Source organism: Equus caballus, chromosome 30 (genome assembly GCF_041296265.1).
Source record: "Equus caballus isolate H_3958 breed thoroughbred chromosome 30, TB-T2T, whole genome shotgun sequence".
Lineage (NCBI taxonomy): Eukaryota > Metazoa > Chordata > Mammalia > Perissodactyla > Equidae > Equus > Equus caballus.
In genome coordinates, this window is record NC_091713.1 from 37354276 (window position 1) to 37367275 (window position 13000).

The window sequence follows — 13000 nt, forward strand, 5'->3', positions numbered from 1 at the left end:
CCTCCCTTTCCATTGATCAAAAATAAAACCCTGCTGGGGCCAGCCCAGTGGCGCAGTGGTTAAGTTCACACGTTCTGCTTCGGCAGCCCGGGGTTCGCCGGTTTGGATCCCAGGTACAGACCTCTACACCGCTTGTCAAGCCATGCTGTGGCAGGCGTCCCACATATGAAGTGGAGGAAGATGGGCATGGATGTCAGCTCAGGGCCCGTCTCCTCAGCAAGAAGAGGAGGAGTGGCAGCAGATGTTGTTATCTCAGGGCTAATCTTCCTCAAAAAAAAAGGAAAAGAAAATTTAAAAAAAAAGAAAAAGAAAACCCTGTTTCCTCAGGGTTGGTAGAGACAATCTGACAAGCTTTTTCTCTTTTTTCAAGAAACTTTATAAAAACAAGAATAGAAAAATCAATGTCTAGCTCCCCTCCTAACCCCCAGGGTGACTACGAAATGGACATGTTCTCAGAGGGACGATTCCTGCACTTGCATGGCTGCCCAGCATTCATGGCCCCCAGATCCTATTTCACTTACCCAACCCCGTCTGGTTTAGTCAGGCCAAGCTGCTGAGCCCCTGCATACGGCTGACTTGGGCGGGCACCCTCGCCACACTGGGTGGGGTTATCTGTTTCTGCCTGAACCCGCATCCAGGCCACCTCTCCAAGCAGATTCAACTGTGCTCGCTGCTGCAGCCACCCTGGCCCCCGAGGGAGAAAGGCACCTGCTTTGCCAGCTCCCAGATGCCCCTAGGCTCCCACCGTCCAGCACTAACCTGGGCATCGCTTCCCTCCCCTGGCCAGTGGGGCCTGCAGCTTGGGACCCTGGACTTCCTGCCCTCGCCCCTCATCTGTCCATTGCCCGTGTGCTCTCCTCTGTCCAGTTAAAGCTACTTCTGTCCTCTGAGGAGCTTCTGCTTCCTCCCTTGATGCCTAGGCCTTGGGCTGGACTGGTCTTACTGGGAACCAGCCATACCTCCCAGGCTCCCAAAGCTTTTCTTGTACTCTCGGAACCCCACTGCAGACTTCCCTATCTCCAGTTGGGGAACTGACCGGCCCTCAGCTCGTTAGTAGAAAAGAGGAGATGGTCACACTCTGAACAGAAGGAAGGAGCCCTTCTAAGCTCAGGGGACCAGTCTCTCCGCTTCTCCAGGAGGCCTCACCGGCCCCGTTTGCTTAGGGAGCAGCTTCTGTGGACCAGGCACCGTGTCAGGTCTTTACATACGTGATTCTTACAGCTCCGTGAAGTACTGTCGTGCTGTAATCCCATTTCACAGATGAGCAGACGGAGGCTTGGCATGGCTGCTCCGCCTCCTCCGGCTCACTTACTAGCGAGCAGTAGAAAAGGGTTCCACCCCAGGCCGCAGTACACAACCTGGGCCCTTAGCAATATGTCAGACTGTTTCCCCAAGGCTTAGCCACTTTCCTCTGATGACCTGAGCTGACGTGGAACAGGCTGCCGTCCACAGTGAGAGGCCCCTGGAGAAGGAGAATGGGCAGGTGGAGAGGGGGCCTTGCCGGGGTGCAGTGTGGGCAGACGGGGCGCAGAGCAGCCGTGCCCAAGAGTAAAGCAGTGCCCTCTGCTCTCTGCCCAGCTCCCTGGAGATGACCTGCTATGACAGCGACGACGCCAACCCTCGCAGCGTGTCCAGCCTCTCCAACCGCTCGTCCCCCCTGTCCTGGCGCTATGGCCAGTCCAGCCCTCGGCTGCAGGCTGGCGACGCACCCTCGGTGGGCGGGAGCTGCCGCTCGGAGGGGCCGCCCGCCTGGTACATGCACGGGGAGCGGACCCAGTACTCGCACACCATGCCCATGCGCAGCCCCAGCAAGCTCAGCCACATCTCCCGCCTGGAGCTGGTCGAGTCCCTGGACTCGGACGAGGTGGACCTCAAGTCCGGCTACATGAGTGACAGCGACCTCATGGGCAAGACCATGACGGAGGACGACGACATCACGACCGGGTAGGGCGGCGCCCTGGATGCTGGGGAGGGAGCCGGGGAGGACCACAGAAAGCCGGTCGGAACGGGATTCCTGGAAAGTGGGGGGGGAATGGAGTCAGGGGTCTGGGTTTGCTGGGCTGTGACTGGGGGGCTGTGCGGGCCTTGGCACATGCTTGTGACTGCGCCTGACGTTTGATGGGGTACGTTCTAGACTTGGGGTGTGGGTGGGGCCTCCGTCCCGAGCCCTGTGGCCATCATTCTCTGGTGTGCCCGCCCCTCCCTCCCGGGTCCTCTGTCCTCCAAAGGCCAGCAGGAAGGGCCTGGACAATGGTGTTCGCCCCAGCTCTCTGCTAGCTCTGGGCGGACCTTGGACACCCTAACCTGCTTGCCCATTTGTCAAGAGAGCATGATGTCCCATGTCTGCCTGGGCGGCTGTGAAGAAGAGAGAATGAGAGCGTGGAGGTGGGAGCCCCCGAGAAGGGAGCAGTGGTGTTTTCTCTGCTCCCCTCGCCAGGGTCCCCAGCCCCCTTGTCCCTCCCCCGTGGCCCTCAGTTTCTACTCCTCAGGTTCCTTCCTCCACAAACCTCTGCCCCTAATGCAGCTTCCTGGTCCCCACCCCTGTCTATGCCACACAGGGACCCTCATCTTCTTCTCTTGTTCTGCCTCAGTTGACAGGGTTGGGCCTGTGGAACAGCTTGGACACAGGTGACAGTCTGGGGAGTGAAGGGAGAGGAGAGGAAGAAAGAAGTCTGGGGCTTAAGGGGTCCTGGCCAACTGTTCCAAGCCCTGAGGCCCGATTGCTGCAGGGGTTCTGGAAGGGTCTCTGGGCATCTCTCAGCTGACCGCTATTCTTTTCTTCCTTTTTGGTTTGCTGGGACCCTCCAAGGGACCACACGGGCGGGCCACACAGGCTGACCACACAGGCCACACAGGCTGACCACACAGGCAGGCCACACAGGCAGGCCACACAGGCGGGCCATACAGGCTGACCATACAGGCCACACAGGCTGACCACACAGGCAGGCCACACAGGCCACACAGGCAGGCCACACAGGCGGGCCATACAGGCTGACCATACAGGCCACACAGACTGACCACACAGGCAGGCCACACAGGCCACACAGGCAGGCCACACAGGCGGGCCATACAGATTGACCATACAGGCCATACAGGCTGACCACACAGGCAGGCCACACAGGCCACACAGACTGACCACACAGGCAGGCCACACAAGCGGGCCATACAGACTGACCACACAGGCCACACAGGCTGACCACACAGGCAGGCCACACAGGCCACACAAGCGGGCCGTACAGGCTGACCACACAGGCCACACAGGCTGACCACACAGGCAGGCCACACAGGCCACACAGGTGGGCCACACAGGCAGGCCACATAGGCGGGCCATACAGATTGACCATACAGGCCATACAGGCTGACCACACAGGCAGGCCACACAGGCCACATAAGCGGGCCATACAGGCTGACCACACAGGCCACACAGGCTGACCACACAGGCAGGCCACACAGGCCACACAGGTGGGCCACACAGGCAGGCCACACAGGCGGGCCATGCAGGCTGACCACACAGGCCACACAGGCTGACCAAACAGGCAGGCCACACAGGCAGGCCATACAGGCTGACCACACAGGCTGACCACACAGGCAGGCCACACAGGCCACACAGGTGGGCCACACAGGCTGACCACACAGGCGGGCCACACAGGCAGGCTACACAGGCTGACCACACATGCGGGCCATACAGGCTGACCACACAGGCCACACAGGCTGACTGCACAGGCAGGCCACGTAGGCCACACAGGTGGGCCACACAGGCAGGCCACACAGGCGGGCCATACAGGCTGACCACACAGGCCACACAGGCTGACCACATAGCAGGCCACACAGGCGGGCCACACAAGCGGGCCACACAGCCAGGCCACACAGGCTGACCACACAGGCGGGCCACACGGGTAGAGAGACCACACAGGCAGCAGCAGCACCCCAGTCCCTACCCCCTCAGGGGCCGCCTCTCCCCAAGAAAACTCTCAAACTTCCGGAGAACGGAAGGGAGAACGGAAGGTAGCCCCTCCTCGGAAGGGACGGGTGGCCCGGCTCCAGGCCATCCGCTGTTCCCCACCTCAGGGATACACTTGGAGGGGTCTGCTCAGAGCCCGTCCAGCTGAAGCGGCTGCTCTGGAGCAAAACAGCTGACGCGTGAATGGGCTTGTTTACTGCCTGTTCAGTCCCAGGGGCAGGCTGACCTCACGCTAGCTCCGCCAGCCTGGAGCTGGGGCCAGAGGAAGCCGTCGGCTCCTGCGGGGCCCGGGGGCCTGTGCCGGGCAAGGACAGCCAAGGTGTCTGACAAGCCGCCCTGCACGGGCTCTGCCCCAGGACGCTCTCCTGAGGACGTGTCGGGTCCCTGCCCTCTGAGAGCTCCCAGCTGGGCAGGGCAGAGGGACGCACAGCCCCTGGGGTGGAGTGTGGGGGCGGTAAATGCTCCGGAAGGTCCCATGACTTGGAAGGACCAGGGCCCCAGGCCTCAGGGAGCTCCCAGCAGAGGTGGTGAGAGCCTGTCCTGCCCGCCGCCCGCCCACTGGCCAGGGCGGAAACCTCCCGAGAGCTGGTAGGCACAGCACACCGGCCTGTGGAGAGGCCCCAGCCAGAGGAGGGGCGGGAATCCTGGCGCTTAACTAGCTGTGTGACCTTGGGCAGGTTAGTTAACCTCTGTAGGCTGTAGTTTGTCTATCTGCTAAATGCAGGTGACACTAAAGCCTACCCAGGGTGACCATGAGGGCGACATGGATTGGTTTAGGGAAAGTGCTTGGAATAATGCCTGGCTCATTGTAAATGTTCAATGTTCGCTATTATTTTTATTGCTGTTATTACTATTACTGTTATTGTTATTGTTAAAATACCATGGTAAAGGAGGGGAAGGACCCCTGCCCTCTGAGGGTCCCAGACTTGCCCTCAGGGTACAGTCTGACCAGACCACCTCTCAGCATCAGCGGCAAGAACAGACGTGGTAGCAGCCAGCCAGTCCTGGGGACACAGGTTCTGGGGGCTTGGAGGTATGGAATGCTGGGTTGGGGGAGCCAGGAAAGATGCCCTTTATCCACCTGCTGGCAGCCTTTCTTTGTCCTCCTCCCCCTGGACAGTGTGTGTGCTCCTGAGTCAGTAAAAAGAGCCGAGCTCGGGGAGGCTGGCCTGAAGGGGGGCTTGTCCCTGCTGCACGCCGGCCGCCTGTACGCCCAGGGAAGCCTGGAGTTCGCGGAGGATGCAGGAGGAAGGGCCGGCCTGGCGCTCTCCATAGGGTGGACCTTCCTGTAATGCAGGGCGAGGTCCCAAGATGATTCCACGTGCGTCTTTGGTGGTCAGTCTCCACGGCAGCGGGCACTCTCCATGCTGGAGCTGTAAGGTTTCTCCGTTGGTACACTTCCCTGCCAGGACTGTAAACATGCTCGTCCTCACATGTGTCGAGGAAGTCAGAGTTGAGGGGACTCCGTTTATAATCCCCGGTAATTTTAACATAAACACTCACTCCTCAATTATATGTTTGCATGGTTAAATGTTGTGTTTTTTCATTAGAAACAGGGCATCCTAGATTCCAGTAAATCCCGAAGAGAACAGGCAAACCCGACACAGCCTGGCGCAGCCTCTTCTTGGTCCTCCCATCCTCGTGGGCTTTCCATCCAGGTTTTGTAATCTGGAAGATTGTTTTTCTTGTTCGTGAAATGCGTAGGGCCGTTCCCCATAGGGGTTGGCCCACAGTGCTTCCCTTCTCATCCCCATGGTGACACCCGTGCCCACCCCTGTCAGCCACTGCCCGTTGCCATCCAATTTTCTGGTTCCCAGGAGCTCCCAGCACTGGGCCAGCGGGAGAGGTAACGCTAACCACTGGGCTTCTGTCTTCCTCCCTGGGTGACATAGCCACAAGCTATCAGCGAGCCATAAGACATGAGGGTGACTCAGTTATCTGCTGGGGGTCCTCTCCTGGGGGCTCTCGCCCGGCCCATGTTCAGGCCAGGTCAGCTCTCTCCACTCCATCCAAACATCGGGCCTTTCCCGGGTCGGCGATCTGTGTGAGCTCAGGAAATGCAAATTCTTCAGACTGAAGCTCAGCAAACTGGAATGAGGAATGCAAATGGCTGCTGCCAGAATAATCATGTCGTCTTTAAAAAAATTATGCACCTTTAAAATTGTGGTACAAGATGTTTTTGATATATGGTTGATATGTTAACCATTTTTAAGGGTCCCGTTCAGTGGCATTAAGTGCATTCACCTTGTTGTGCAACCATCACCACCATGCATCTCCAGAACTTTTTCATCTTCCCGAACTGAAGCTCTGTCCCCATTACACACCAACTCCCCATTGCCTCCTCCTCCCCAGCCCCTGGAACCCACCATTCTACTTTCTGTCTCTATGAACTTGTCTTCTCTAGGGACCCCAAATAAGTGGATTCATACAGTATTTGTCATTTTGTGACTGGCTTACTTCACTCAGTGTAATGTTGTCAAGGTTCATCCGTGTGTAGCCTGTGTCAGAATTTCCTTCCTTTTTGAGGCTGAGTAATATTTTATAGTGTGGATAGACCACATTTTGTTTATCCATTCGGCCATCAATGGATCATTTCCACGTTCTGGCTGCTGCAAATAATCCTGCTATGAACACTGGTGTACAAATGTCTGCTCAAGCCCTTGGTTTCAGTTCTTTTGGGTAAATACCTGGAAGTGGAATTATTGGATCACATGGTAATTCTATTTTTAATTTTTTGAGGAACGACCATACTGTTTTCCACAGTAGCTGCACCAATTTACATTCCCACCAGCAATACAGGAGCGTTCTAATTTCTCCATTTCCTCGCCAACACATCTTTTCTATTTGTTTGTTTTTTTAATAATAGCCATCCTAATGGGTGTGAGATAGTATCTCATTGTGGTTTTTATTTGCATTTCCCTAATGATTAGCGATGTTGAGCATCTTTTCATATGCTTATTGGCCATTGTATATCTTCTTTGGAGAAATGTCTATTCAACTCCTTTGTCCATTTTTTAATCGTGTTGTTTTGTTGTTCTTGTTGCGTTGTAGGGGTTCTGTATATATTCAGACGTTAATCTCTTATCAGATACATGATTTGCAAATGTTGTCTCCCATTCTGCGAGTTGCCTTTTCATACTGCTGATAGCATCCTTGGATGCACGAGAGTTTTTCATTTTGGTGAAGTCCAGTTTATCTATCGGTTCTTTTATTGCCTGTGCTTTTGGTGTCATAGCCAAGAAATCATTGCCAAGTCCAATGTCATGAGCCTTTCCCCCGTGTTTCCTTCTGAGAGTTTTATAGCTGATGAGGCTTTTTGAAAATACAGACCCCAAGTCTCCTCCTAGAAGATTCTCTGCTGCCCAGGAAGCCAATTTTTCTAAGCTTCTCAGTGACTTTGGGTTAGTCCATCTTCCCGGGAAGTACAAGAATCTTCTTTACAGCATCCCTGACAGCCGGTCTCTCCGCCTTGACCTGCGAGGGCACAGTGACAGGAGCTTCTTTCATTTCAGATAGAATAAAATTATCAGAAAGCTTCAGAATATGCACCGCAAATCTGCCTCTCTGTTACTTCTGCCCGTTGACTCAAATTTTGTCATCTGGGAAAAAGAGAATTAAGTGTAAATCTTCATTCAAATATTTCAACATGTCCTTAATGATTGCTCAGAGCTTCTCTTCTCTGCATCAAAAATAAAAAAGGCCCCAGCTTATTTCCAGCACTTTTATAAATGACCCAGTTTTCCACATCCTGATTATCCTGGTCGCCCTCCTCTGGAAACTCCTGAGTTGTCAATGGTCCTCTTAAAATCTGGCACCTGAACTGATCACCGCCTGACACTGGGCCCTCCAGGGTAATATCCAATCCGCGACACTTTAGACAACTTCGAGCTGGCTGCCGACTGTCCTAGATGACAGCTCGGGACATTCCTCTGTCTTGAAAAGAGAAAAGGAATTTGTTTTTCTAAAAATAGGAAGGTCTGGAATTTAATCTAAGTAAGGAGATAAGTTCGGCAGCCATCTGTCCTTGCCAGCGCCGGCACCCAGGGCTGGCGCGGGGGGAGCAGGGGACGGGCACCCTGCAGGGGTGGATGCAAACACCGGCTGCAGGGGCCACCGTGCCCAGAGGGAGGGAGGTCCGGCCACCTCCCCCGCTTTCCCTCCTTCAACTTGGATCTAGGGCTCGGTGTCTCTATTTCCATCATCTTTATAGATGGGAGTCTGGGTGGGCCGTGTCTGAGCTTTGCAGAGGGATGGGCGGGAATCCCAGGCTGAGCCAGCGGCAGTCCTGCCATGTCACACACCTCCGGGGGGCGCCATTCACATTGTACAGAGTCGTGTCGTCCCCAGCCCTAGTGGGACTGCTGTCCAGCAACCTGTGCCAAGGGCTGCCGAGCCTTAGAGCCAGCGGGCCCCATCTTGAAGAAGCTCTGTGGGGGTGTGTTGGGGGACAGCGGGATTTCTTGGCGACTGTCTGCCGTGGCCCGTGTCTCTCCTCAGGTGGTTCCTGCTCCGAGGGTGAGGCTGGATGTCCCCCCATCTTCTTGTTCCCTCCCCCTCCCCCAGCCTGTCCTCTTGAACTGTGCTGGGGGGCGGTTGGGGGGGGGTGGGCTCCGGAACAGATGGGATTCGTTTCCTCCTTGGCTCTGAAGTGTCCTGACGTTAAAAAATGTCAAGTAAAATAAACTGTAGGCCCTGCCTTGTCCCGGGCTGGCTCTCTGCTCCCAGAGGCCTTGAGCCCAGGCCTTAAAGAGACGCCTCCCAGCCTTGCTGAGGGGGCCGCTGCCTCTGCGGCCACCGTCCCAAGAACGAACCTCATTCACTGCTCTCCCGTTTGGCTGACATCCCTCCGACCGGCGGACCCCAAGATGCCCAACCCCACCCCGTCCAGCAACAAGAGTTCTCTTGCAATGGGCACCGGGTTCGTAGGGTTTGTACAAAGAGAAGAGAACGCTTCTGGATTGGAATGGGTGGGGAGCAGAGCCTTCTCCTTCTGCTTTCGTCTTCTCTGTTCCCTAGCAGTTCTTGAGGCTTCCCGCCTAGTGGGCAGCTGCACCAGACCTGCCCTTTGCCCATGGCACCCAAGGATGGGGGCAGAGGGCAGTAGGGGGCCATCCTGAGGGCACCAACCATTCAAGCTCAGGAAGGAAACTCAGTTTCTGCCCTTGAAGAGCTTCAAATCCAAAAGGGAGGTAGGATGTCTGCAGGATCCACGCAAAAGACACGCTGTGTGGTTGACATAGACGGTGGCTGCTGCCTCTTTCAGGATGACATCGAACAATTACAACATTGGCCTCAGCTTGGTACCCAGAGCCTGGGCTGAGACTTGTCTGTGGTGCTAGGGACAGAGTACTGGCTAACCTAGGAGCCAGAGTTCCAGCCTAAGCACCCCTCTAGCTTGCTGTGTGGCACTGAGCAAGTCGCCTAAACTCTCTGAGTCTTAGTTCATTCATTTGTAAAGAGGTGAGCATTTTTACCTTGTAACGATCTAGTGGAAAAGAACACGTATGAGTGTTTTGAAGAGTGTAAAGGGCTGTTGGTTGAAAGTACGTTATTCTGGTCTCGGCTTCCTGTTGTGTTCATTTAACTGATGGCCTCTGTCTTAATTAGAGGCTACTAGAAACGCTGAGTAAGATGTCTTTTTTTTTTTTTTTAGATTGGCACCTGAGCTAACATCTGTTTCTAATCTTCTTTTTCTTTTTCTTTTTTTTTTCTTCTTCTTCTCCCCAAAGCCCCCTGGTACATAGTGGTGTATTTTTAGTTGCAGGTCCTTCTAGTTGTGGCATGTGGGATGCCACCTCAGCGTGGCCTGATGAGCGATGCTAGGTCTGTGCCCAGGATCAGAACCAGCAAAACCCTGGGCCACCGAAGCAGAGCGCGTGAACGTAAACCACTCGGCCACAGGGCCGGCCCCCAGATTAAGATGCCTTAAGCTTGGCAGATGAGTTTACTGAATTTGGGCCTTGCCCTGTGTTGCGAGGGGTGATCTCATTTTGCTTTGAACACTGTCTTGATTTTCTTTTAGTCCTGTGCTGTGCAGTTAAACACACAGACCTTTGAGAGCAGGCTGGTCAACACAGGCGTTCCGCAGGTTGGCAGTGTAGTCGAGTGTTTTGCAGCGAAGGCTCGAAGCAGGGTTTGGATCCTGGCTGCTCTCCCCCTGCTCCAGCATCTTTAGCTAAGAAATGTGGAGAGTAACGGTGCTCCTCTGTAAGACAGATGTGGGGAGTAAATCAGTCAACACGTCTACTTTATGCATAATAAGTGTTCAACAAATGCTAGCTGCCATGTGTCGGCCATTTGATAACTGACGTTAGCAGGTTGAGGGAGCTAAGCCATCACACGCACGTTCCCAGTGATAGCACAGGATTTGGGACAGTGTATGTTAACCATCGTGCTTGAAGATGATGTTTCTGACCCTCCCGGGGAGGATGACACACTCAGTGGCTTGCAAACAAGATGGACATGTCCTGACCCAGTTATACCTGTTCACGCCATGCTCTCAAGTGGCCGACGGCGCCCATCTGTGGTTTGAGGGACTGGGCCATGGGTTCAGTGTGCGGTCATGCAGGACAGCTAAGCTAGCTGTGCACAGGATGACAGACTGTGGCCTCTTTCCCATCCTGACCTGGCTGACTGGGCTGTCTGTCCCTCACTCAAACATATGCTTGTTGTATATGGAGAGTGCCGTGGGCTGGGGTCCCCCAGAAGCGGACTGGACATGAGGATTTGAGGGCAGGTGGTTTTTCTGGGTGGCGAGTCCAGAGAGCACTGATGGGAAGTGGGGAAGTGAGTCAGTGAGGAGAAGGGAAGCCGGTGCAAGATATGTTCCTATGCAGGTGGCTGCTGTGGGAGCGGGGGCTGAGGGATTTCTGGGAGATTACATGGGACGCCCCTCGAAGTTGACCCACCTGGTGGGCGGGGAAGTGTGGGTGTTTATCTCTCAACTCCCATTGTGTCCTGGCTTCCCCAGCCCACTCTAGACAGGCTGAGAGCAATCCCTGAGGCACAGAGTGACAGGTGCCCGCATTGTACTCTGTTGGCAACTACGGGAACAGTGACCGCAGAGGGGACATAGGTGGGACACAAACAGCATCAATTATAAAGAGGGAGAGAGGGAAGGAGCGAACGGAGTCAGATTCCTGGGTCTGATGGGAGGGAGGGGGCGTCTTCAGAGAGCCCCAGCTCTTGAAACAGCCCTTAATTCTTAAAACAAAAGTGACAGCACTCCTCGGTCCCGGTGGGTTAAGCAGCATCGCAGTGTCTGTTCAAACCCAGAGGTCGGCAGGAGGTAGGAGGGAGCCTGGTACCCCGGAGGGGCTGCTGGAGGCAGGCCGGTTGCCATGGCAACTGCTGGGCTGAGCTGGCTGCTCCTCTGCTGCGTCCTAGTAACCTACAATTGAGCTGCCGGGGCTTCACTGAGTGCGATGCCACACGGTTTGGTTCCCAGTGAGGGTGGATGAAGGGTGGAGGAAGCTGTTGCAATGGGCTTGGCTTGTCCCCTCCAGCCCTGCCCACCTGCTCACCTGCCCACCTGTCTGCTTGTCTCTCCTCTTCAATTGTCAGCCTCCTTCTTTTCCCCACAAGCCTTCTGTTCTCCGAGGAGCCAGCTGGGCTCGTGTGGTGCCTGGAAACTCTGCAATCTGATGCTACAGCAAGAGCACAAGTTTGGAAGTATGACAGGCCTGGGTTCAGATCCCAGCTCTGAGGCTTTGGGGGAAACTGTATCCATTCCAGTAGTAACAGGAATAAGAGAATGTGATTGTTGTTCAGATGTTATGGAAGATACTATGTTAATACACTAGGTATGCTCAGTAAATGTTACCTCCCTCCCTTCTTTCATTGGCTTCTGGACCCAAAGCTATGAAGGACCTTAGAGTGGAACTCTCCCGCCAGGGTGGCGATGCCCAGTTGTCAAAGGCCCTCCCGCCAGGATGCCTTCCCTAATTCACCCCACAGCAGTAGGTTGCTGTCTGACTCTGGGTTGTCCTGGAACGTGTGTCTGTAATTTATTCTGTAGTAACTTGTACTTTTATGATTCCTTAGCAAGCGCACAGCACATACGCTTTACGCAAACACTAATATGGCATTATCTTATTTCATCTTAACAACGCTGTGAGGTAGGTGTTCCTTCCCCCAATTTACAAACGAGGAAGTTGGAACTCGGCTTAACTGGCTGCTATGATCGTGCAACTTGAAACTGGAAAGTGGGAGCAGCAGAGCAGAAGCCAGGCTGTCTGACTCCTGCATCCGCGCTCTCCCTGGTACGCCCCCTGCCTCGCTGTGACACCGCGAAGCCTTTTCCCTCCCTGGGCGGCCAGTGCGCCCCCCAAGCCTGGAAGCCTGTCCATGCCTCCCACTGGAGCGGGAGCTTCCCCAGGACAGACAGAGGCCCTGTCTTCTCTCCACTTGCCCGCAACACCCAGCAGCTCAGATTCTAAGGCCATGCTGTTGGCTGACTAATGAATCGTTGTTAGAGACCCTGTCCTGGAGTGCCCCTAACTGACCTCTCCGTCTCCAGGATGGGGTCTTGCTGCAGAGAGCCACGAAGGAGCCGCAGCCAGGAGCTCAGGCCAAGGGCAGAGGGAACAGCCCAAGCCTGTGTGAACACAAGTCCTCGTTGACTCCGGTCAAAGGCTGAGCTGTCCCAGGATGTTCACAAGGGGCCGGCTCTGGCCTCTAGGCTATCAGATGTCTCTGGCCAGGCAGCAAAACATCATTCACTGCAGCTGAAGAAAGGCCAGCAGGCCCCGCAGGGGACGTACTGTGCACGGGGTGGGGGTGGGGGGGCGCGCTGAAGAGGCCGCGGGACTGAACTGCTCTTGCCTCTGTTTTGGGGCGATGCTGGGACGAGCACAGGCAGAGGCACAGGAGTCTGGACTGGGAAAACAGGCAGAAAGAGCACCAGACGCAGAGAGACCCCCAGCATGTAGCTCCGTACGGGACAGATCAGCACTGACTGACTGTGGGAGACGGGGTCGGGAATCGGGAAGAGACAGAAAGGAGAGGGGGACGTCGGGCCTGCGCTACAGATGAACAGAG

General features: G+C 55.3%; 1 protein-coding gene and 1 long non-coding RNA gene across 10 annotated transcripts in view; one reads left to right on the forward strand and one right to left on the reverse strand.

The window, feature by feature from the left end:
* The window catches only part of NAV1 (neuron navigator 1), a 231926-nt gene that overhangs the window by 145318 nt on the left and 73608 nt on the right, over positions 1 to 13000 (forward strand). For all 9 annotated transcript variants that reach the window (XM_023632539.2, XM_070255879.1, XM_070255877.1 and 6 more), the window contains one exon: positions 1579 to 1944. In XM_023632539.2, coding sequence (XP_023488307.2) covers positions 1579 to 1944 — 366 coding nt within the window. The remainder of the gene's footprint in view (positions 1 to 1578; positions 1945 to 13000) is intronic.
* On the reverse strand, positions 9887 to 12579 carry LOC138921576 (uncharacterized). Its single transcript, XR_011434248.1, has 3 exons — positions 12466 to 12579; positions 11485 to 11680; positions 9887 to 10166 (listed from the first exon to the last, which is right to left on the reverse strand). It is a non-coding gene; the product is annotated as an uncharacterized lncRNA (long non-coding RNA).